The 27,180-nt window shown below is 42.4% G+C and overlaps 1 protein-coding gene across 1 annotated transcript in view; it reads right to left on the reverse strand.

Annotated features, from left to right (window-relative positions):
- Positions 1–27,180, reverse strand: part of LOC126481344 (nephrin-like) — a 990,728-nt gene that overhangs the window by 296,266 nt on the left and 667,282 nt on the right. The window contains exon 5 of the mRNA XM_050105036.1: positions 11,906–12,109. Coding sequence (XP_049960993.1) covers positions 11,906–12,109 — 204 coding nt within the window. The remainder of the gene's footprint in view (positions 1–11,905; positions 12,110–27,180) is intronic.

The following is a 27,180-nucleotide window of genomic DNA, read 5'->3' on the forward strand; positions in this document are numbered from 1 at the left end:
GAGGATATTGAAAGGGTAATGCAGTATGTAAAGGGGGACGAAAATCTAATAGCCATGGGCGACTGGAATGCAGTTGTAGGGCAAGGAGTAGAAGGAAAGGTTACAGGAGAATATGTGCTTGGGATGAGGAATGAAAGAGGAGAAAGACTAATTGAGTTCTGTAACAAGTTTCAGCTAGTAATAGCGAATACCCTGTTCAAGAATCACAAGAGGAGGAGGTATACTTGGAAAAGGCCGGGAGATACGGGAAGATTTCAACTAGATTACATCATGGTCACACAGAGATTCCGAAATCTGATACTGGATTGTAAGGCGTACCCAGGAGCAGATATCGACTCAGATCGCAATATAGTAGTGATGAAGAGTAGGCTGAAGTTCAAGACATTAGTCAGGAAGAATCAATACGCAAAGAAGCGGGATACGGAAGTACTAAGGAATGACGATATATATTTGAAGTTCTCTAACGCTATAGATACAGCAATAAGGAATAGCGCAGTAGGCAGTGCAGTTGAAGAGGAATGGACATCTCTAAAAATAGCCATCACAGAAGTTGGGAAGGAAAACATAGGTACAAAGAAGGTAGCTGCGAAGAAACCACGGGTAACAGAAGAAATACTTCAGTTGATTGATGATAGGAGGAAGTTCAAACACGTTCCGGGAAAATCAGGAGTATAGAAATACAAGTCGCTGAGGAATGAAATAAATAGGAAGTGCAGAGAAGCTAAGACCAAATGGCTGCAGGAAAAATGTGAAGACATCGAAAAAGCTATAATTGTCGGAAGGACAGACTCAGCAACAAAACGACTATTCACGTGGGTGTGTAGAATATATGAGTCTGGCGACATACCATCTGACTTTCGGAAAAGCATCATCCACACAATTCCGACGACGGCAAGAGCTGACAAGTGCGAGAATTATCGCACAATCAGCTTAACAGCTCATGCATCGAAGCTGCTTACAAGAATAATATACAGAAGAATGGAAAAGAAAATTAAGAATGCGCTAGGTGACGATCAGTTTGGCTTTAGGAAAAGTAAAGGGACGAGAGAGGCAAATTTGACGTTACGGCTGATAATGGAAGCAAGGCTAAAGAAAAATCAAGACACTTTCGTAGGATTTGTCGACCTGGAGAAAGCGTTCGACAATATAAAATGGTGCCAGCTGTTCGAAATTCTGAAAAAAGTAGGGGTAAGCTATAGGGAGAGACGGGTCACATACAATATGTACAACAACCAAGAGGGAATAATAAGAGTGGACGATCGAGAACGAAGTGCTCGTATTAAGAAGGGTGTAAGACAAGGCTGTATCCTTTCGCTCCTACTCTTCAATCTGTACATCGAGGAAGCAATGATGGAAATAAAAGAAAGGTTCAGGAGTGGAATTAAAATACAAGGCGAAAGGATATCAATGAGACGATTCGCTGATGACATTGCTATCCTGAGTGAAAGTGAAGAAGAATTAAATGATCTGCTGAACGGAATGAACAGTCTGATGAGTACACAGTACGGTTTGAGAGTAAATCGGAGAAAGACGAAGGTAATGAGAAGTAGTAGAAATGAGAAAAGCGAGAAACTTAACATCAGGATTGATGGTCACGAAGTCAATGAAGTTAGGAATTCTGCTACCTAGGCAGTAAAATAACCAATGAGGGACGGAGAAAGGAGGACATCAAAAGCAGACTCGCTATGGCAAAAAAGGCATTTCAGGCCAAGAGAAGTCTACTAATATCAAATACCGGCCTTAATTTGAGGAAGAAATTTATGAGGATGTACGTCTGGAGCACAGCATTGTATGGTAGTGAAACATGGTCTGTGGGAAAACCGGAACAGAGGAGAATCGATGCATTTGAGATGTGGTGCTATAGACGAATGTTGAAAATTAGGTGACTGATAAGGTAAGGAATGAGGAGGTTCTATGTAGAATCGGAGAGGAATGTAATATGTTGAAAACGCTGATAAGGAGAACGGACATGATGATTGGACATCTGCTAAGACATGAGGGAATGACTTCCATGGTACTAGAGGGAGCAGTAGAGGGCAAAAACTGTAGAGGAAGACAGAGATTGAAATACGTCAAGCAAATAATTGAGGATGTAGGTTGCAAGTGCTACTCTGAGATGAAGAGGTTGGCACAGGAAAGGAATTCGTGGCGGCCCGCATCAAACCAGTCAGTAGACTGATGACCAAAAAAAAAGACGTGTTGGAACCACTACAATAATTCGAACAGTTTGCTAATGACCAACAGCTGGCTGATGAGCTTGTAGGTGGTTTGGGAGTTGTGAGCTCTTTCCAAGCCACAGCTCCTTTCTTATCCGCTGGGTACCTCCCTCTATGGAGGAGAACGTTAAATTCGTCAAAGCAGTTGGTGCAGTGAACTGCAGTACTGATCACCTATGAAGGTGGTATTTGGAGGGAGTAAATACGCCATCAGTAGCACATCCTTATCCTAGAACACTGTCGCTATTTGTTTCCAAATAAATAGTCCCAACCGTTACTTCTTGGGAGGAAGACACCCAGTATGCTTCCACTCCATAGACTGCCGTTTCTTTTCTGGAGTCTCGTGGAAGAATCATGACTTGCTGGTGGTGACCGCACCTGAAAGAACTCTGCTGGGTCTGCACTGCACTGTTGCACCAAAAGTTGGTATATCCTCTCACTTTCCTGTCTCTGCATTATGGTGAGGTCATGGGGCACCCAGTGTGCATACGCTTTTTTCATATTCAGATACTCACGTAAGTTGGTGTGGACAGTTGCGCCCGATAGACCTGTTGCGTTCTCCAGTTCTTCGAACGTGATTCGCCTGTGCCCCATAATAAATTGATTGAATCGTTAGGCATTGTACTGCGTGCAGTTGCTTGAAGCCCAATGTTTTCACGTTTTTCAGCACAGTCCCTGCAGTACCTGCTCTCTTACATACAACTAAATACAAATCTGCTACTTCTGCTGCTTGCCCACAAATGGCCACTAAACCATTCTTGATGCCTGAAGCAGACACTCCTTCCCTCCAGGAAAAACATACTATACCTACATGAACACCTACATAGATACTCTGCAAGTCACTGTATTGTGCATGGCGCAAGGCACCCTGTACCACTACTAGTCATCTCCTTTCCTGTTCCAACCGAAAATAGAGCGAGGGAGAAGACTATATGCCTTTGTATAAGCCCTAAGTAGAATCATGTGGTAGTCAGCTTCAGATGCCAGTTGTCTAAATTTTCTTAATAGCGTTTCTCGAAAAGTACATCTCGCTTTCTCTCCAGGGACTCCCGTTGGAGTTCCTGAAGCAACTCTGTAGCCGTTAAATATTGTCTTAAGCTACCGCTAACAAATCTAGCAGTTAATCTCTGCATTGCTTCTTTGTCTTCTTTCAATCCTACCTGATATGGATCGGAAACTCCCGAGCAGTATACAAGAACAGGTCGCACTACAGTGCTATATGCGGTCTCCTTTACATGTGAAAAACATTTTCCTAAAATTCTCCCAGTAGCCCTAAGTTGACTATTCGCCTTCCCTACTTCAGTTCTCACATGCTCGTTCTATTTCATTTCGCGTTGCCACGTTACGCTCAGATATTAGAACGATTGACTGTGTGAAGCAGGACTCTAGTAATGCTGCAAGTGAACATTAGAAGTTTGTTCTCCCTACTCATCTGTATTAACTTACATTTATCCACATTTAGATTTAGCTGCCATTTATCACACCAACTGGAAATTTTGTCTATCTCGTCTTGTATCTTTTACAGTCACTCAACTTCAACACTTTACAACACACAACAGCATCATCAGCAATCAAACACAGATTGCTGCCCACACTGTCCGCCAAATTATTTATATATATAGGGAACAATACCGGTGCTATCACACATTTCTGGACACACCTGATGATACCTTTGTCAATTATGAATATTCGCTGTTGAGGATTACTTAAGTAATCTTCGAGCCACTCAAATATCTGTGAACTTATTCGTATGATCGTAAGTTCAGTAACAACAGCTTACAACGGAGAACTCTACGAAACGCTTTCTGGAAATCTAGAAATAAGGAATCTGCTAGTTCCCTTTGTAAGGTGGCAGGAGAATTTTTACCACCTAACATAACCAATGGTGTACCCGTGGTCTAGGGGTAGCGTCTTTGATTCATAGTCAAAACGTCTTCGGTCCCGGGTTAGATCCCCGCCACTGCCTAAATTTTGATAAATAATCAGCATTGGCGGCCGAAGACTTCCGACATAAGAAGTCAGCCTCATTCTGCCAAAGCCCTTGTCAAAGAGGGCGGAGGAGCGGATAGAGGTTCAGGGCACTCTCTTTTCTAAGGGGTGGGAAATTGCCCACAAAGGCGGAAGAATCAGCAATGATCAACGACATGAAGATGCAGAAGGCAATGGAAACCACTGCATTAAAGACACGTAACGTGTATCCACAGGACATGTGGCCTGTGATTGAAGAAGTATCATGATGATCTCTTCATTGGCAAAAGATTCCGGAATAGTCCCCCACTCGGATCTCCGAGAGGGGACTGCCAAGGGGAAGATTACCATGAGAAAAAGATTGAATAATCAACGAAAGGATAACGTTCTACGAGTCGGGGCGTGGAATGTCAGAAGCTTGAACGTGGTTGGGAAACTAGAAACCTGAAAAGGGAAATGCAAAGGCTCAATCTATCATAGTAGGGATCAGTGAAGTGAAGTGGAAGGAAGACAAGGATATCTGGTCAGATGAGTATCGGGTAATATCAACAGCAGCAGAAAATGGTATAACAGGTGTAAGATTCGTTATGAATAGGAAGGTAGGGCAGAGGGTGTGTTACTGTGAACAGTACAGTGACCGGGTTGATCTAATCAGAATCGACAGCATACCAACACCGACAACGATAGTTCAGGTATACATGCCGACGTCGCAAGCTGAAGATGAACAGATAGAGAAAGTGTATGAGGATATTGAAAGGGTAATGCAGTATGTAAAGGGGGACGAAAATCTAATAGTCATGGGCGACTGGAATGCAGTTGTAGGGGAAGGAGTAGAAGAAAAGGTTACAGGAGAATATGGGCTTGGGACTAGGAATGAAAGAGGAGATAGACTAATTGAGTTCTGTAACAAGTTTCAACTAGTAATAGCGAATACCCTGTTCAAGAATCACACGAGGAGGAGGTATACTTGGAAAAAGGCCGCGAGACACGGGAAGATTTCAATTAGATTACATCATGGTCAGACAGAGATTCCGAAATCAGATACTGGATTGTAAGGCGTACCCAGGAGCATATATAGACTCAGATCAGAATACAGTAGTGATGAAGAGTAGGCTGAAGTTCAATACATTTGTCAGGAAGAACCAATACGCAAAGAAGTGGGATACGGAAGTACTAAGGAATGACGAGATACGTTTGAAGTTCTCTAACGCTATAGATACAGCAATAAGGAATAGCGCAGTAGGCAGTACAGTTGAAGAGGAATGGACATCTCTAAAAAGGGCCATCACAGAAGTTGGGAAGGAAAACATAGGTACAAAGAAGGTACCTGCGAAGAAACCATGGGTAACAGATGAAAAACTTCAGTTGATTGATGAAAGGAGAAAGTACAAACATGTTCCGGGAAAATCAGGAATACAGAAATACAAGTCGCTGAGGAATGAAATAAATAGGAAGTGCAGTGAAGCTAAGACGAAATGGCTGCAGGAAAAATGTGAAGACATCGAAAAAGATATGATTGTCGGAAGGACAGACTCAGCATACAGGAAAGTCAAAACAACCTATGTTGACATTAAAAGCAACGGTGGTAACATTAAGAGTGCAACGGAAATTCCACTGTTAAATGCAGAGGAGAGACCAGATAGGTGGAAAGAATACATTGAAAGCCTCTGTGAGGGTGAAGATTTGTCTGATGTGATAGAAGAAGAAACAGAAGTCCATTTAGAAGAGATAGGGGATCCAGTATTAGAATCGGAATTTGAAAGAGCTTTGGAGGACTTACGGTCAAATAAGGCAGAGGGGATAGATAACATTCCATCAGAATTTCTAAAATCATTGGAGGAAGTGGCCACAAAACGACTATTCACGTTGGTGTGTAGAATATATGAGTCTGGCGACATACCATCTGACTTTCGGAAAAGCATCATCCACACATTTCCGAAGACGGCAAGAGGTGACAAGTGCGAGAATCATCGCACAATCAGCTTAACAGCGCATGCATCAAAACTGCTTACAAGAATAATATACAGAAGAATGGAAAAGAAAATTAAGAATGCGCTAGGTGACGATCAGTTTGGCTTTAGGAAAAGTAAAGGGACGAGAGAGGCAAATTTGACGTTACGGCTGATAATGGAAGCAAGGCTAAAGAAAAATCAAGACACTTTCGTAGGATTTGTCGACCTGGAGAAAGCGTTCGACAATATAAAATGGTGCCAGCTGTTCGAAATTCTGAAAAAAGTAGGGGTAAGCTATAGGGAGAGACGGGTCACATACAATATGTACAACAACCAAGAGGGAATAATAAGAGTGGACGATCAAGAACGAAGTGCTCGTATTAAGAAGGGTGTAAGACAAGGCTGTATCCTTTCGCTCCTACTCTTCAATCTGTACATCGAGGAAGCAATGATGGAAATAAAAGAAAGGTTCAGGAGCGGAATTAAAATACAAGGCGAAAGGATATCAATGAGACGATTCGCTGATGACATTGCTATCCTGAGTGAAAGTGAAGAAGAATTAAATGATCTGCTGAACGGAATGAACAGTCTGATGAGTACACAGTACGGTTTGAGAGTAAATCGGAGAAAGACGAAGGTAATGAGAAGTAGTAGAAATGAGAAAAGCGAGAAACTTAACATCAGGATTGATGGTCACGAAGTCAATGAAGTTAAGGAATTCTGCTACCTAGGCAGTAAAATAACCAATGAGGGACGGAGAAAGGAGGACATCAAAAGCAGACTCGCTATGGCAAAAAAGGCATTTCTGGCCAAGAGAAGTCTACTAATATCAAATACCGGCCTTAATTTGAGGAAGAAATTTATGAGGATGTACGTCTGGAGCACAGCATTGTATGGTAGTGAAACATGGACTGTGGGAAAACCGGAACAGAAGAGAATCGAAACATTTGAGATGTGGTGCTATAGACGAATGTTGAAAATTAAGTGGACTGATAAGGTAAGGAATGAGGAGGTTCTACGCAGAATCGGAGAGGAAAGAATATGTGGAAAACACTGATAAGGAGAAGGGACAGGATGATAGAACATCTGCTAAGACATGAGGGAATGACTTCCATGGTACTAGAGGGAGCTGTAGAGGGCAAAAACTGTAGAGGAAGACAGAGATTGGAATACGTCAAGCAAATGATTGAGGACGTAGGTTGCAAGTGCTACTCTGAGATGAAGAGGTTAGCAGAGGAAAGGAATTCGTGGCAGGCATCAAACCAGTCAGTAGACTGATGACCAAGAAAAAAAAAAAAAAAGAAAAAACAAACATAATTTTTATATCGAGGAATCGATTCTACTTAAGAGCCCTATGAATTTGATACTCCACAAGCCAGGCTTTTCTTAGAATGACGTTGTTTGTGTAGAACATTCATGTGTGGCTCAAATGTGTGTGTGTGTGAAATCTTATGAGAATTAACTGATAAGGTTATCAGTCCCTAAGCTTACACACTACTTAACCTAAACTATCCGAAGAACAAACACACACACACACCCATACCCGAAGGAGGACTCGAACCTCCGCCGGCACCAGCCGCACAGTCCATGATGGCAGCCCCCTAGACCGCTCGGCTAATCCCGCGCGGTGTGACTCAAATAAACTCGATACTAATAAAATGTACCTAGTTTTTTGTTAACAAACAAGTAGCATTTCTGTAGTAGTTGACTGAAGTGTAAGCAAGGTTTCCCAGCCAATCCGGGCACAGCTGGCACAGTGATAGGAAAGCCGTAAACGAGTTAACCCTCGCTGTCCGATATCAATCAGGAGAGTGACATGCAGACCGCACCTGGCATTTTCGGCGGACTCAACTGCACAACAATGAGTAGCTGTTGGCCGAGTCTTCTGATGTACACCTCGACTTAAGTAAACATCATAATGCTGCCGGGTATTCAATTGGGTGGTCTCAAAGCAGAACTCAGCACTTCCATTTACGTGGTAACGTGAATGCAGAAAGTGAGTCATCAACTTGACATAAACAAAATTCACGTGCCACTCGCATGTACAGAGCATGAGAACTACACTTGCTCTGTGAAACACTTTTAACCTAAGAAAGCACTCAGGAATGCAAGTGGAAGGCCACATTTTGGATGCAGAAAGGAGCACAGCAGCATGAAACACTCGGAATGTTGTTAACATTCAAATATCACATGATACGCGGGTGAAGAACGCATGAAGTCCACGTGGACAGCTCCTGTTTGGTCACAGCTTATTACTAAATGAAAGAATATCGAATGCTCATTGCACTGGGTAAAAACTACGTATGCCCCAGTTTGTTCCTGAAAATTCATTGGGCAAAGATACGACGTAAGTTGCAGCAAATGCACTTATTGACCGACACTAGTTGTGGCAGGAGGCGAACCCATCCTACAGGGTGGAGGGAGGAAAGGAAGTCTGCAACATTGTAGGCAATTATGAATGATTAATTCAGATCACTGTCTTCCTAGAGAGGAGATGTGCTGGACGGCTCTGTCGCGGCTCCGTAAAAGACATTTTGTGTCCGTATGTGTTGACCAGTCTCTGATATTACCCATAGTTAGGTTAACAATCTTGAAATATCTCCAACTTGGAGATTACGAGCTATGAGCTGTGCTACTCAATTTCTGTATAACGTTTGAGGGCAACAGTGTACACATCGCTCAGCCTTAGTGAGTGGACAGAGCCTGTTGATTTGGACAGGCAAAAACATAGTTATTGGCCTGGCGAAACTTAGGGCAGTTTCGACTGTACAACCAATCAAGGCCAGAAGAGAACTGTCAGATCAACAGGTTCACAAGGCGTCGACGCATCCGCCGCTGACGCTTTCCACAGCCAACCATGGCCGGGAATTACCGCCAAAGTCTGCACAAAGTAAATACCGTGTTGCTCAGGCGGAAAGTGTGGGAGTCACTAGGGTGTGTTCACTTCAGTTCTGCTTTAGACTGGAGATGATCTGTTCACTTTTTCTCATTCGCTCATGTCCATGTCAGCCATGTATTGCCGTGTGCTCTTGGGGCTAAATTCGCGGGAGGCATTCGGAAGACAGACGATATTATGCACCTACAATAGAGTAGTCAGCGTACAGTCAATTGTATCATTCTATAACACTATCAGTGTAATATTCTTGGGCTACATTTTCTTGAGTTCAGAGTGCTTGATATTAGATTAGTATTTGTTTTTCTCTTGATATTACGCTAGTGTAAGAATTGTTTTGGTAAATTTGGATGTGTCTGTCTTGCTTGAAGTTATGTTCATTAAAATATTCTTGTGTTAACTGTACAGGATCTTCGTAAGTCCATAGGATCTTCCTTCGTCACCAAAGACGAGACGTGAACCCACTGTCTGTGGTCATTAATGTAATAAAATTATTCAGTACAGGTAAATGTTCGGTTGTTTGGTCTGAGTCAGATGTTTCTTCTTCCTCATTGTCACATTTTAGGTCATGTATAACCACTATTATTCTGATGTCTAAATGTCACTGTGTCTGGGATCTGCTTATCTTGCAGGGCTTGGGTTCGCAGGCACTTTCAGCTTGTCAGAGCTATCCATGCTTGGTGAGAGGTAAGGACAGGTCATACCACATCGTGCAATTACGTACACCCTTCATACATATTTTGCAGTATATCATGTGAGGAAAGGGGCAGGCCGAGTTTCGAACGAGTGTAGCTTTCCAAAACCACGCTGACTCGTGGACCTGAGGTTGTCTCAAGAAAATTTATCCAAGCTTACGGAGAGAGACAGCTTTTTCTTATCTACTGGGTACTTCACAGAAGAGAATGTTGAATGTGTCGATGGAGTGGTGCGGTGAACACCGGTACTGATCACTTTTGAGGATGGGAGGAAGTGTGCACCAGCAGTATCACATCCCTGTCCAACAACAAAGTCACCATTTGCTTCTATTCCAATAGTCCCAAGCGTAACGTTTTGGGAGGAGGACTCCCGGTACTCTGCCACTCCATAAACTGGCGTTTCTTTTCTGGAGTCTCATGGAAGTACCATGACTCATCGACGCCAGCCACACCTAAAAGAACTCTGCCCTAAGTGTCGGCATATCTTCCCACGAGTCTGCCTCTACATGGAGGTGAGGGCACGGCGAAGCCGGTGTGCACACACGTTCTTCATCTTCAGATACTCAAGTACCAGAGGGCAACAATGCTGACTAAACCTTTGAACAGACGCAAGCATTGACAAAAGTTAAACTCGAAAGTACTGCCAAAGTAGATGAAACAAAAGCAAACTTAATCTATTTCATGATAAACTCATATTGTTATTTGAAAATAGCATGCCGCATAAGACAATCAGTAAAGACATTCAACAGCGATGTGAAAATCCATGGATCACTGGAGGGATTGAAGCATCTTGTGAAAGGAGAAGGGGTGTTTTCGTTTACGTATTCTGACACATGCAGCGCCATCTATTGATCAATTTTCACCATACGCTCTTTTCTTCTGCCATACATTTTCACCCTTCTCCGATAATATTACGTTTCATTATGACGTCATATTGGTGTGGAGGCTTCCCCGTGATGGACTTGTTGCATCAAACGTGATTCGTCTGTGCCCCTTATGACGTCATTGACTCACTAGGCGTTGGTATGCTTGCAGCAGCCGGACACCCAGTGCTTTTACGTTCTTCAGCACAGGCCCTGCGTATCTGAACACTGATACCCAACATAACACAAATCTGCAACCTGGTGGTGTTTTCCCACAAATGGCCACTATTTCACTATTAAAATCATGTTCATGTCTGAGGTAGTGATTCCTTCTCTCTAGAAAAACCATACTGTCCACTGCTGCCGATGTTTACATTGTTCCATGTTGTCTTATCTATTTCCACCAGCGTACTTGCAAGCCGGAATAAGTGCTGCTGCAGTGCGCCAAATGTGGGAAGCAGCAACACCATCTGGTAGCGGCCGACAGTACTAGAGTCTACTTTCACTTGTACATCGACACTCACTTCAAACTGCTACTTTGCAGGAATTATTGCGATAGTGCCGGTTAGTACTGATCGATGTGAACAAAATCGTGTGAATGAGCCCAACTAAGCGGAATGATCCTTGTATTTAGAAGCTTATTGCTGATCTTGGTACTAGTTTGAGAAGCAGTAGGAATATCAGGAGCTGTCATTTAATGAACGAACAGAGCAGGCTGGGTCTCATGCGATCGGTACTTGTTGACGTCATGTGGATATCCACAAAGGAATTGGTCTCCACAAAATTCATGGCAAGTGAGCACATAAATCTTTCTTTCTTTCTTTTGCTACCGCCTTGATCCCGCATTGTGCGCAGGGTCGGCAGGGTTAAGTTCCGATTTGGCATGGTTAATTGTAAGGGGTGGCCAGATGCCCTTCCTGCTGCCACCCCATACCCCCGGGACGGAATATGTGTACCCCAGCTATCTGCGTCTAGTTAAAATCGTGAAAGAGTGTGAATGTGTTTCAAAAATCTGCGATTCGTGTAACTGAGGCGGGACGTGGGGACCAACCCGGTATTCACCTAGGAGAATGTGAAAAACCGCCTAAAAACCACATCCAGGCTGGCCGGCACACCGGCCGTCCTCGTTAATCCGCCGGGCGGATTCGATCCGGGGCCGGTGCGCCTACCCAGGTCCAGGAAGCAGCGCGTTAGGGCTCTCGGCTCCCCTGGCAGGTCAAGTGAGCACATAATATGCTGCGTAAGAATGTCGCAGACATTGGAACGGTAATTTTCTGAGTAACGGTACTGAAGCCGAGGGCTGAGAAGTGGTACCTACGGTTCATGTCGACGACGACGGTGCTCTCGAGCGCCGGTCGGCGGTGGTTGTTGTAGGCGCGACAGCGCAGGCTGGAGCGCAGGTCCTGCCGCCCCAGCGCCCGCAGGGCCATCTCGGCGCGCAGCTGCCCGCCCGGCACCTGCACCGACTTGTTCGTCACCAGCCGGTCGTCCCGGTACCACTCCACCGTCGGGCGGGGCCTTCCTGCAACGCACACGCCGCCAGACATTAAATCAGAGGCTCCTCATCGTCCCACAAGGCACAGGTCTCACTCACACTGTACCACTCACGTTGCAAATAAAAGTTGCGCTAACGAATATCTGTGTGACACTAAAATGTTGACATTCACGGCCGGAAATATCATGTCCATTATAATTATTCGGGCTGTTATGCCGTGGTCGGTTGATGAATTCTGTGTCAATTCGCAACGTTTCGTCTCCGACTGCGGGAGACATCTTCAAGGGAGTCCGTAGCTGAGTGACGCACGTGTTTGTGGAAATAAGCAATAAAAGCAACAGTACATAGCAGGTGACAACAGCCTTGCGTGTGTCACGTCGCTACTAGATTTCACCTACACTATGTGATCAAAAGTATCCGGACACCCCAAAAAACAGACGTTTCTAATATTAGGTGCGTTGTGCTGCCACCTACTGCCAGGTACTCAATATCAGTAGTCATTAGACATCGTGAGAGAGCAGAATGGGGCGTTCCGCAGAACTCATGGACTTAGAACGTGGTCAGATGATTAAGTGTCACATGTGTCATACGTCTGTACGAGAGATTTCCACACAACATCCCTAGATCCACTGTTTCCTATGTGATTCGGAAGTGGAAACCTGAAGGGACACGTACAGCACAAAAGCGTACAGGCCGACCTCGTCTGTTAACTGACAAAAGACCGCCGACAGTTGAAGACAGTCGTAATGTGTAACAGGCATAGATGTATCCAGACCATCACACAGGAATTCCAAACTGCATCAGGATCCACTGCAAGCACTATGACAGTTAGGCGGGAGGTGAGAAAACTTGGACTTCACAGTCGAGCGACTGCTTTTAAGCCACACATCACCACAGTAAAGGCAAAACGACGCATCGCTTGGTGTAAGGAGCGTAAAAATGGGACGATTGAACAGTGAAAAATGTTGTGTGGAGTGAGGAATCATGGTACACAATGTGGCGATCCGATGGCTGGGTGTGGGTATGGCGAATCCCCAGTGAACGTCATCTGACAGCGTCTATAGTACCAACAGTAAAATTCGGAGGCGGTGGTGTTATGGTGTGGTGGTGTTTTTCATGGAGGGGGCTTGCACACCTTGTTGTTTTGCGTGGCACTATCACAGCACAGTCCTACATTCACTTTTTAAGCGCCTTCTTGCTTCCCAGTGCTGCAGAGCAATTGGGGGATGGCGACTGCAACTTTCTACGCTATCGAGCACCTGTTCATAATGTACGGCCTGTGGCGGAGTGGTTACACGAAAATATCATCCCTGTAATGGACTGTCCTGCACAGAGTCCTGACCTGAATCCTATAGAACAACTGTGAGATGTTTTAGATCGCCGACTTCGTGCCAGGCCTCACAGACCGACATCGATACCCTCCCCAGTGCAGGGCTGCCATTCCCCAAGAAACCTTCTAGCACCTGATTGAACGTATGCCTGCGAGAGTGGAAGCTATTATCAAGGCCAAGGGCGGGCCAACACCAGATTGAATTCCACCACTACCGATGGTGGCCGCCACGAACTTGTAGGTCATTTTGAGCCAGGTGTCCAGATTCTTTTGATCACATAGTGTATGTCAGATATTTACTGGAAGGATTTATGGCTCTCTTTCCAGTGTTCAAAACAATCTCGATATGTTAGCTAGATTTGATGTGCAGTGTAGTATGACCTGAAATGCACCATCCGAAGTCTGTCCTCTCAGTACTTTTTTTCTGTACACTTTTTAAAATGTGCACTCTGTTTTACTCCATTTCGAAAAATCACAATAACTATGGGCAATGGCAAAAAATTCATCATCAACCTGTGAAATCAGATTATTAGATGTAAAAGAAATCATCTTTTTAACTAATAGTTTTCTCACAGTCGAATAAGAATGACTGACTGCCGGTAAATATGCACGAATCCCGAAACAGTTTCAATTTCTTTAAATTTGTTTCTTTTTTTTTTTGTTTCTTTGTTGACAGTGTGACTTGAGATGATGGTGCTTACGCATGTGATAACTGTGTTTGGTGACCGTTTTATGGCACAATTGTTCAATGTATGTCACGCAAGTTTCTTTTATTTCTCCCATATATTTCGTAAATATGTTCTCGTTTTAATTGTGTGACACCTACATTATATAGACTGGTTTAATATAGTTCATGATGACTTAGTTCGCAAAAGTCTGATCGTGTCCAAAATTGTGGCACTTGACAATGGCAAGAGGTCGAAATGATGGTTGTGCAGTAAAATAAACGATCTCTACAGTTAAACGATGGGACTTCCATTTAAAACGTATTTCTTGACAGTGGCACCAAACCATGGTAAATTCACCCAGAACAGTGGATTTCGATACAAAGCAAACAGTAAAACATTTACTGAGAAACACACTACAGAAACGGTTGTAGCATTTCCTCATCTACTTAAGACACTTTGAGTCACATCAGATCACTTGAAATTTTCCTTTCCGCCTATTGTATGATACAGTTTCATAGGGCAACCAGCACTGCTTGATGCGCTGGTCGATGCAACAGAGATTCGCATCAGTGTTGTATTGCTGCAGTCCCATTGTACCAGGGAAGTTGGTTTCAAATAGTTTCTACGCGCTCCAATAATCCGGGTTGCTACTGCGTCATCTCACAAGTCACATCACGTATCATACGATGTATTGTTTCGCTTCAGTGAGAACGGGACGTAAGAGTCGTCTATTTCCGTATCATGTCCAAATGAGCAAAATTTTCTGTAACTCCGAAAAGACTGCCAATTTAACTGCAGCAGGTAAAGGGTTTCTACATCAACCAACAAATTTTGGGAAATTTAAATTTTCGAGGTATAAGCAAGAATTATTAGACCTAATAGGTATAGATATGTATCATATTTTGCAGCGGTATTGGTCTGTAATTATTGAATCACAATTTACTTATAGCGATTTTTCAGCCATATACGTTACATTTCACTTGGATGGTTTGCCATATCGAAGTACAGGTGTAAGCTTCCTGTCGGGACTCTTAATTAATAATATTATAGCTTACAGAGTGGCTGCTGTATCATGGCTTTTGTTTCATACGACGTGTACCCGCACGCCACACGCCAATGCCAGTCACTTTTTCCCCTACAGAATGTCAGTCACTGTCAAAGAGACAGAATACCATAGAGGAGTAACACAGTGACCAGAGCAAAGCAAACTGAATAACCTTCTGCCACGTTTTTAAAAATTAAAACAGAGGAAGTTACGAAATCTTGGGTAAAATTATAAATTCACGTGTTCGCACCAAGTTAAGAGCTTGAAAATTCGTTCTGTTGTGGTGTGTAGCGTAAATGCACAAAACCACTGAGATGTAATACTTTTGAAGACTACTCAGTCGAACAAGATATATTTGATTATTTAAAGAAGAAATTCACCAAACAGCACCTGAATTTGAGGAGCGTTTGTTTTATTTTTGCTTCCAGTTTTGGCAATTCAATAGGACATCTTAAGGCCCTATACACAACTCTAAAAAATTATCGAGTTTGGCATACTAGTACCATCTGTTTCTGTATGTAATGGATTCTCAAGTGTTTTCTTCGAAGACCTGACTGCAGTCAACTCAGTCAAGGGCTGAAGATGGAATACGGAATTGGCGAAACTGTTAGTGAAATTGAAATGAAAAACTTCTTAATTTTCACAGCTGTTTGTCGAATTTCTTTCTTAAGTATTTGATCAGCTGCTGTCCCACGTCAATAATGGGTAAAAAAAACAGGTATATTTGCAGTTTTATTGCTTTTGTGAGTGCTGTTATGGATTGCACAAATGTAAGGCATGACATCGAAAGGACGTTCAGTAATACTAGTACCTTACCTTATAAGGTTGCACACGCACTATTTTGCTTTCGAAACAATCATAGAATGACTTCCGAAACGCGTAACAGTATACAGAGGCGCGCCGAGCAGCGCTAAATAACGTGATGACGTGCGCAGCCTTTCTATGTACACGCTATTCCTTTGGTCGTTGACAAATTCGTCTGCTAGCGAAACGTGTTTTTCTAAAACGCAGCATGGAATATCTTGGGTTTCCTTGGAAGCTTTGCCCCGTTACAGCCAATCAGGTGGCAGAGAACCTAAATTTCAGTTATGGGACGACGTGATAAAGAACAAAGTTTACTCTTGTTCTTGGTACTGTGTCAAGTGGATGTAGAGTAGAAACTTGTGTCTTTCGAGATGGCCATATTCAACCTACTGTATCTCATGATTTGGTGAGATCAGAGCTTGATTCATATATTTTTCCTTCACGTTACATGAAATAGAATCTCTACGTTGTCCGAAACTACGCTCAAGTTACCTGTGAAATTGATGAAAATTTAAGCATTTTTTGGAGATCGGCGTTTTAGCCCCATTACCTAGTCTTGGGTGAAATTTGTAATACGGTGCTGTGATGCATTGCATTAGCTACCGCTGGCCAGTAAGCGTAGAGTGGTGACGTGTAGATTATAGCAACACGTACACAATAGGATTTCGAGTCGGCATATAGTGAAATCTACACAGCGGAAATAGCCGGAGAGGGCAACAATGTCACCACACCTCGTGTAACGAAACAAGCGCTGTATGTTAGGAGAGATACGGAGTGAGCGTCCCGGACTTAACCCAGTTCACTACCATTAGCGCCACGTCATCATGATGCGGCTATGGGTAGACAAAGTGTAGCACCGTAGTCTAAGAGTGTAATTAAGAATTAAAATAAGTTTTCCAAATTTTGTTAGCGTATGCTTCAGTATATTAATGTTTACATTGTGAAGTGTCAGAATGATCTAATGAATATTATTTTAAGAAAAAAATAAGTGTCGCTAAATATGGGAGCTAGAAAGCAAAACAATTGTGCAGAATGTGTGAATGTATGCCACAATCAAAAGTTACAAGTCTCAACTTGATCGGAGGAATATTTTGGTCAAAATGGGCTTTTTTACGAAAATTTGAGGGCCACAAAAATTAGACTGAGAGAGATGAAAATCCGTATGTAGCCTCAGTTTGATATAAAAACAATACCTATGTGACTCCATTAAGATAGCTTTACTAGTTTTCAAGTTATTCACTAGACACTACATTTGAAATGAAGACGTCCCTGTTAATATTAGATTAAGTATCATCTGTATTTGTTAATGGAAATATGCTGTGTAGCTATTGTGAACCTTTTACTCCATTTTCTGGCAGTGCATTCACGAATGTATTATCATTTGAGGAACATCTCTTGCCGTCTGCTGCGATCGGGAGTGGACCAGATAAACAAATGTTGCAAGTGGCGAGAATGCTTTTTGCATGAGAACTGAAGCCCTTTTTAGGATGCTCGGAAGAATTAAACAAGGCAGCAACTTTTAAGCAAATAAAGCAAGAATTATTTTAAACATACAAGAAGCAGAATGGTGCGCGATTTTTCTTTTTTTTTTTTTTTTTTTTTTTTTTTTTTTTTTGTGACTGTTAAGTATCAATCAAGCCATACAGAATTTTTTCAGATGGAATTAGGAAAATTTGCATTCTTACGTACGAATTAACGCAGAGTCATGAGGCGAACAAGGTGTCGTTACAGGAAGCGAGCAAAGGGCACTTCATGTATTTCTGAGGGGATTGGCAGCGGTAATATTTAGGAGGTTGTGCACTAATGCACCTAAGGATCTCCCTGCAACAGGGAGGCTTGCAATGGAATTTGAAGACATTGATGTTATTGATGTTGCAGCGGGGATGAGAGATAAACGGAATGTGTTTATGGGTGATCTAAATTGTTTTAATTGGCATAGGTATTGTCGCCAGCCACAAAGGAAAAAGTGTGGTATGAACCATCAGCAGTGTTACGGGATTAACAGTAGGCGTGGTGAAGGTGGTTATAAGCATCTGTTAAGCTCAAACGGGAACCCAGGATTCACCGTAAAGCGTTCCCAGTAAAAACGAATGCTGGGAGTGTGAATATAGAGATGGAATGTGCCATTGTGTGTACCGCAGGTTAAATACGTTATATATTTCGATTGGACTCATGACTGCTTGTTTCTGTGGCCTCAAAAGATTTAATAGGTAGGAAGTAATTGGACTCACCATGTTACAATTTTCGGGGGTTGGGTATAACGATATATGGCCACTGGGGTCATTAACGGCGAATTTTTAACTGGAGGCTACCATGTATAAGCGGTGTAAAAAAGTGGAGTCTCATGTATGCGAGGGCTACAGGGTGATAATAGGGTTAGGCTTTCTGCACCGGCTTCATGCCATAATTGACCTTTTACGTCATGTTGTGGAGCTCAGAGAGTACACATTGCTGCTCGGGAAAGCTATCACGATTATCGATCTGTCGCAAGTAGCGTCTATCATAAATGAAGTTCAAGCACGAACAATAATATTAAGGCTTAATTGGCATGACCGTGTGTCGAGTGACACCGGAAAATCCTGTGGGAATGTGTGGAGCTTTACTTACCAGTTGGTAAGTTGTGTATAGTGGAGCAGCTGGATGGTAATGATTTATTAGATTCAATGTAGGTAGACGAAATGTTGTACATGTACAGTAAACGGACAGAGGTGAGGTAATATTCGTTTGTGTGGGTGATTTTGGCGCCGAGCAGTTTAAGCTGTTAAAGGGAACAACAGTGGCCACATTAAAGATTCCAGAAGAGGGAGACGGCTGTACAGAAGGTGCGAGCTATGACCAGTCACAGAACGCTACTAAGACTGCATCACATAAGAAGGTTATGCATTTGAGAGCAACAGAGAGAGTGATTAAGGAAAAACTGTTGTTGGAGCTCAAGACTTTTTTTTTCCATAATGGCCATTGACTGCAACGCCTATGAAGCAACACATGAATCTAATGGCGAACGAAGCTCCAGTGTACCAGAAGCGTTAGTGAATTTTATGGTACCTGCAGTCGCTTCAGAATATGCAGCTAGTAGAAAAAAGTTGTGGACAATCAGGGGGTGGGGGCACTGGAATTGTAATCATACTCAAATAATCTACGGATGGTTCAAGGAAGTGTCGATTTCGCTGCGACTATAGGGATTTGAACAGCCATTTGAATAGTAAGACAATCACATACGATGCGTATCCCACTCCGAACATCATGGAAACAATTGATATCCTTGAGCAGTACCAACGTTTCTCGACTATGGATCTGAGTGCCATCAATTGGAGGTGATTACAGAAGGCAGAGCAAAGACTTCGTATTCGTTGCCTTCTCGAAATTATCAGTATAGAAGAATGCCGTCTGGTTTGAAGAATGCACTAACAACATTTTAGCATTTTTTATAGAGTGTCTTGAAAGGATTACAGCATCACCTAAATTCAGTGTATTGAAAGGTGGTAAGTCACTCTCTAACTTTAACTACTCTGTCGGTAAGATTAATATTCATATTCGTGATCTCTGTGTTCCCCAATTTTACATTTTTTATGTGTGGCTTATGAATTTCGTACGTGAGGAAATTGCAACCAGAATGTTCTTAAAACTGCATATGTAGCCTGTATAGACCTTGTACCCGAGGGGCTGTAGTGGGGGCGAGACGGAGAAAGATGGATTGGGCCATAAATGTTGTGTCCAGCGAGTGATTCGGAGAAGCAGTGCTCTGCGAATTGTACCTACAGAGGTTCCTCGGACCGTTACACTCCACGCTTCCTACTTAGGATCGCATCAGGAGGGCGCCAGCTCGCAAAGCATTTCACCTGGGCTAGACGACAGACTGTTGTGAAGGCGGCCAGTTGGCGGAAAGTGGGTGGAGGAAGCCATTTAAGAGAGACTGCTGTAATCTAAGTTTGTGTGCAAATTGTGCGACATTCATAAAACTATAAGCTTTCATATGTCAGATGCTGGGTCGATACGATCAGAGCGGCTGGTGCACGTGTGTAGTGGAGACAAGACTGTAAGTCCCCAGGAAGTCGCCAGGTTCTCCTAGCGAGCTGAAGAAAAAAAAGCATATATTTCACAGGCACGACTGTCTGGGAAGCTTAACAGCCTTCTTTCAGAAACTGGAAATGGTTGGCCTGGAAAGATTAGATCCCTTCATAAACAAGGAACTGTTGTCCCGTCTAGGTAGACGTTTGTAGGTGAATTATGGCCATGCTTACCGTGGGAACGATGCCTCCCTAGTCTAAAATCTTCTTTTTTCAGGCAAGAGAGATTTCGAGTCGCTGAATGGTTCACCACAGGATATGCAAATCAGAGGCTTGCTCCCCAGAGTCGGAACCCCAGTACTGTGTCTGGATTGCCTACCAGGCCAACAGAATCCGCTGCCATCTGAATCGAGGTGGAAGAGTAAAGTATTGCTGCACCAGCGCTGCGTTGTAAAATGATATTCACAGCTCCCTGTTCTCCGTGAATCATAGTTTGTGGTGTACCTGGTCGTAGTTGATTCCATTTGAACACAACTGGGCCTCACAATGGGTTCATTTAAACGAAGAATGATTGCTTTGTAAAAGGCATTAATTCAGGGGAGAACTTGTATAGTTTGCACCCCAGTGAATGCTTTGCCAATCAAGCACAGTTCCTTTGCTCATTTATGTATCTCATATTTTTGGTAAGATTTATCAGTTCGATTGTAGATATAAAAGGATGAATAAAAAACTTGCCATTATTTTGTGTAAACTTAAATACACCACTGTTCTCATTCATACTCCTCCAGCCATTCGCTGTTTTTATTTTATTGTGGTACTGCATGGATACACCAGCAATTCAGAATTCAGCTGTATTGAATTACTTAATTTGATGATTAATTTGAGTCTGAAAGTGACTGCAGACAAAGGCAGCAAAAATATCAGAAGATCTTTGAGAAGATAATACTTTTCGTTATTTAAAGACAACAACATTTAGCATCACATGGACATATATTTATGATGAAACAAGCGATAGCTTGTAGTATTTATTTGAGAGATATGCAAGGGCGTGGGCAGTGACTGAGAGGACGAGAGAAGTCTTCAAGGGATTACAGAATGAACATTTAACACTGAATTCCCAGAAGTGTCATTTTGCACTGGAAGAAGTGAATTTCTTGGGACATGCAATTAGTAGAGATTGTGTGAGGACCGATCCAAAATTGATACAGGCTGTGCGAGATTTTCCTGCACCAGGGATAAGCAAGAATTATCGTCTGGGCCTATAGAATTATTACAGGAAATTTGTAAGATCGTTCTTAGATAAAGTGTAACGAATTACTCAGTTACTGAGATAGGATATCAAATATGTGGGGTCTGAGAGGTGACAGCAAGCAATTGACTTCCTGAAGGAATTGCTGACAAGTCCACTTTTCGTGTTCCCAGATGTATACAAGGAAACTGTTCTATCATACAATGCGTCGACCGTTGGATGCGTTTTTAGCCAGGAGAACCATGGAGAAGAACACCCTACTGCATCTTTTGCTTTGAGACAACAGAATAGAGCTGAAAGAAGTTATTCTACTTCGGAGAGGGAGATGCTTAGCTTCTTCTACAGAGTAGCATACCTATGATGTTACATTTAAGGGGGAAATTTTGAAGCCGAAAATGATCAAGCTCCTTTGATGTGGTTACTAGGTTATATGGACTCATCCAGCTGAATGACGAGATGGGCCTTAAAACATGAGGATGAAGTAATCTACAAACTGGCAAAGAAACATGGAAATGCAGACACATTAAACAGAAGGGTAGTGGTGACACAAGCACTAGGTTAACAAGACCTAGCTGGGTGGCAATCGTCACACTGAACTGATAGATAGTGTAAGGAACATGGTATCTAGCAGCAGTTCAGTTTGTGTGATGGGTTATTATGTAAGGAGACAAGATTGCGGCCATGGCTCGTTGTACCAGCGAAACTAAGGGAAGTGGTTTTAAAAAGATACGTATTCATATTTTGTGTAGCCATGGAGGGAGCAGAGCAATGGGTCAGAGGGCGGCAGTGAAGTAATAGCAGAAAGGAAGAAAAAGTGATTGGGGAGATGACTCACAATTAATTTTTCTTTAATAGAGTTCACAGTCGTGCAGAATATTTGAAGGCCAAGCTTCCTGCCACTGACTGCTTAATTTTAATCACCAGGACAAATTTCGACAACAAGGTAAATGCACTTATCACACTCGCTATGAGACGTTTACGTACTCCAGAGAGTTTCTAATTTTTACAGTTGTGCGCTGGCTCAAAATGTTACACTTCTGAAATACCAAAGCTTGAAACTGCAGTCGTAATGGTTGAATTTAGAGACCTAAAGTGGAAAATCTTTTTTGAAAATGTATGAATTGTTAAAGAATTATTGTTTTAACACACATGTACTTTGCCGGCCGAAGTGGCCGTGCGGTTCTAGACGCTGCAGTCTGGAACCGCAAGACCGCTACGGTCGCAGGTTCGAATCATGCCTCGGGCATGGATGTGTGTGATGTCCTTAGGTTAGTTAGGTTTAACTAGTTCTAAGTTCTAGGTGACTAAAGGCCTCAGAAGTTGAGTCCCGTAGTGCTCAGAGCCATTTGAACCAGCCACATGTACTTTGGTTACTGTCTTTGCAGCAAGACCCACTCCCCTTTAAAAAAAATGTGTAGATCTTAATAAGAGGTAAGGGGCTATCAAAATCTTAGCTGTTACATTATGTGCATTTTTGCGTCCTAGAATCTCACAGCAGCTTTTGAAAATGACTTCATTTCAGTATATTACTCTGAATAAGGGGCTGCACTAAAATACTCATAAATATTCTTCGACGTACTTTGTTACTCAGATTCCATAAAAGATTGGAATTTCTACTTTTGCTGATTTAAATCTACATTAGATTTAACACATCTATTTAGTTTTCCTCAGCCGATAGTGTAGTGCTTCGAACGATGGAGTGAATGTTATTACGGTGGACTGGAGTTTGGGAGGTGCGGAGGTCGAATATTTGTCCAGTAATACCTACTTTCTTTCTATCAATTCAGGTGAATGACATGATCATTCCTTCTACAAGGTCATGGTTATTTGGAGCCTACATGCTGCCGGTGTTTTCATACAAGTAAAAAATGTGGTAGTAGTAGATACTGTAGATGATTCGTCTGTGCTACTTGTCATGTCATTTTATTCAGTCAAAAACTTTCTCTAAATCCACAAATGCTAGGAAGGTATAAGAATTTTTTTTGCAGTTTGCTTATCATCATCCACGACACTTGCCATGGTGCCTCAATGATCCGGACGGTGTCATGGGCAACAGTGTGAATCATTAACGTACCTAGCCATGCAAATAAGTCGCCATGTACTTGTTTTGTTGGTAGTGTGAACGCTTGAAGGCAAGGGGAACCTAAAGCTGTCATATTTACCGACTTTATTCAGCTCTGCTCTATGTCTTAATGATCACAGCATCCTCTTGAGTGAAATATCGGCCATGTGAAATAGCCCGATAATCAGATCTCTGTGCGGCGACTGAGATTGTTGTCGTAAAAAATCAAATTTAGCGTTCTAAGGGCCGGTGTGTGGAGTCTTAGATCCTTTCACTGAGTACTGGAAGTTATATAGAGAGGGATTAAGTGTGTGGTGACACGAAGCATGGGTCTTCTGATCAGGAGATTATAGGGTCATCAACACAAAATGAAAAAAAAAAAAATAGTTCAAATGGCTCTGAGCACTATGGGACTTAACTTCTGAGGTCATCAGTCCCCTAGAACTTAGAACTACTTAAACCTAACTAACGTAAGGACATCGCACACATCCATGCCCGAGGCAGGATTAGAACCTGCGGCCGTAGTGGTCGCGCGGTTCCAGACTGTAGCGCCTAGAACCGCTCGGTCACCACGGCCGGCCAAAATGAAAAAGAAGTAATGAATAAGGTAATATGAATGAGGATAATCTCCTATGAACAGAACAGTGACAGCAGAACATAGTGAAGATACTTATAGATACAAATCAATCATCCACCACAGTAGTACTATGCCTACCTAGTTCTTCAAATGATGAACAGATTGATGACACAAAGAAAGGAGAATGAAAACTGGGAAATGAATACGATGGGGGAATGACTATGCTAGTTGGAATACGACGAGAAGGAACAGTGGTTGAAGTACATGGACTTCGGGAGAGAAATGAAGCGGCCTTGTAGAATTCGGCGTAGAACACAATTTCATCAACCTTGCGTTGTCAGCAGAAGAGCGGTCTCTTATTATGGAAAACATAGCCTTCTTGTGAGAGAAGTTTTTTGTCCATATCAAAGTAATTACGTATACGAAACTTCTAGTTTCGGCAGATTTTAAAAGCCATCGTCAGATCATCTGCATGCATAAAAATGTTTGCCACTCTATACAGTGCATTTCTCTCTAGTCACGGACTTGTAGGAGCTCATGACCAGATAACAGTGCACTGGATAGACTGGTACAATGTTTGATGTATGTAGCTGATCTTAAGTTGGCAATTAAAATTTGTCGACACTAGTAGTCCATATATGTAATCACTGCAATCCGGACTAATAAAGCTTCTCTAACAGGAATATTATGTTTTCTCAAAACTTTGCCTACTTGAAATACACGTGGATGTACTGACCACTTCAAACTGATTACGTAATGGTATTTACAGTGGATTCTAAACGAGTTTTTAAGCTGAAATACATTTTCAGATGTGGATGTGGGCTCTGACCATACTTTATGTCGTAGACAACAGATTAAAACTCAAATAACTGCTGATAACTCGAATATTAAGGAGATACGAACTGATAAATAAAACGAAACGGATATTTCTGAGAGTTTTAAATGGGATATCGGACAACGATTGTCTGTAATAAGAAAAAGAAATATATTGACAGTTGAATGGGTAGCTCTGAAATAATTAAAGCAGGAAATGACAAACAGCCAAAAAGACAAGGCCAAATAGAAAGCATTGGATAACACTTGGGATGTTGAATTTCATTAAAAAAAAGTAGAAAATATAAAAATGTAGCAAATGAGTAGGCAAAAGGGAACACAGAGTTAAAACATATCACATCGACAAAAAGTTAAAAACAGCAAACTAATGTAGAGGAGAAATGTAAAGTTGTGGAAGCATGTATTACTATGACTATGAGCACACTAAAGAGCCCTCTGTAATAAGGAGAAGTACCTGAAAGAATAGTAACGGCTCAGATAACAAGACAAGGAAAGTAAGAAAGCTGAAAGTGGAATGAATGCAAAGAATGGCTGTACAAGTACAATGAACTAGAAGTCAGAAGAACGTGAAGATGACATGGAAGATTATGATACTTCAACAGAGCACTGGCGTATCAAAATCGAAAAAAGGTACCTGGAGTAGCCGACCTTCCCACGGGAGAGAGCCATTACAGAACACCACTTGGTGTTCTAGATACCTAAGCTTAAGCGATAATGTTAATGAACCCCGGACTTCAAGAAGGATGTAATAATTCCACTTCCAAAGAAGAGAAATGTGAATAATCTAACTATTAGTTTCATAAGTCACACCACCAAACAATTACACAAGTTTTTTTTTAGAGAAGAAAAACAAGTTGAAGGAAATCCTATGGGAACATTGGTTCGAATTCGTAAGATGTATGTTAAGTGTCGATGCAGTACTCCTCGTAAGAACATAGACTGAAGATGGTCGTAGCTCCAATATAGCATACATATATTTAGAGACAGCTTTTGAATGTTGAACGGATTAAACTCTCCGTAATTCTGAAGGTTAAAAGAGTGAAATAAAGGAGGAGAAATTTATGTACAACTTGCAAAAAAACGTCGGTGACGGCAAACGACTTGGAAGATAAGATGAAAGAATGGGAAAATCAAATTAAATCGAATTAAATCAGATGGTATTGAGGAAAGTAATAAATATATTAAGTTATTGAGACAGGAAAGTAAGTGACGATGACCAAAGTAATGAGGATACAATATACAGGCTGCTAGTTAGTGAGTTAGTTATATGTTCCACAGATGATTTTAATAAGTCTCTTATCGAAAAGATGTGGACCGAGTTAGTTGGCAACTGCAAGAAAATCGTTTGTGCCGAAGAGTAATTTCCTAAAGAATTTAGTGTTAAGCAGTGTTTTCTGAAGCTGTATGTCTGGAGTTTAGCCTTGGTTGGAAGTGAAACTTGGATCACAAGCGATGCCGGTAAGAAGAGAATATAAGCTGTAGAGACTGGGGGACGTTGGCCGCTATTGTAATTGGTGGGCCTGAGTTGTCACAGATACATGGGAACCAGTGGTTCAACACCCTGAACAGGGTAGCGGCGGACAGCGAGTGAGTGCCTGGCACTCGTCTGACATTTTGTCGTGGAAACGGCTTTGTTAAAGTGGAAACCCTTTAATCCAGACGAGGGGTGGCTCGAAACGTGCACTACACCGCACACGCATGCCCGGTGGTGACAGTACTATATTATGGACAATGTTCAGCTGGGCTTCCATGAGACCTATTGTAGTAATCGGAAGCGGCTGAGGGCTACACAAACATTATTGCGGAATACCTGTACCACTTCATGGTTGTTGTCTACCTCAACGCTGCTGACGTCTCTCAGCAGCACATCTGGTCAAAGACAGAATCGTATTACAGTGGTTTGGGGAGAATGGTAGTGAACTACCGATTGTGTCTTGGGAACGAAAATCTCCTGTTCTGAGCCCGATGGAAAAAATATGGACGCCGTCAGGGGCCAGCACTGCGTTCACAAACCATCGACACGTAATTTACTAGAATTGAGTGACCTGTGTGTAGACATCTGGTACAATACACATTCGGAAACCTATGAAGGACTTCTAGAATCCAGGCAACGCAGAAAAGGTACTGCTTCAAGTTCCAAAAGCGGGCTATATAGCAATTAAATAAGTGTTCATTGCGTTTTACCTTAACAGTATATGTTTAGATTAATGTACGTCTAAATTTCAACAGCGAAAGAGTACCATCTCTTCCAACATAATCTTTTGTAGCGCTCTTTAAGCGATGAAACTGCGCAGCGAGTAACGTTCCATTAAGGGTTGCACTATTTATAAACACTAATGTACGGGCCCTAATGAGCGATAACGTCGCTATCATGGTGATCAGCGAGCCGGTACAAGACTGTCCCTAATCGAATTCATTACATTTCTCGGTAGCTCGCTACCGACAAATTATGCAGCGCGACGTTATAGTCACGAAAGAGGCAATGTTACTGCCTGTTCAGTCACATCTAAGATGTGACATCT

The sequence above is a fragment of the Schistocerca serialis genome, chromosome 5, assembly GCF_023864345.2.
Source record: "Schistocerca serialis cubense isolate TAMUIC-IGC-003099 chromosome 5, iqSchSeri2.2, whole genome shotgun sequence".
Taxonomy (NCBI): domain Eukaryota; kingdom Metazoa; phylum Arthropoda; class Insecta; order Orthoptera; family Acrididae; genus Schistocerca; species Schistocerca serialis.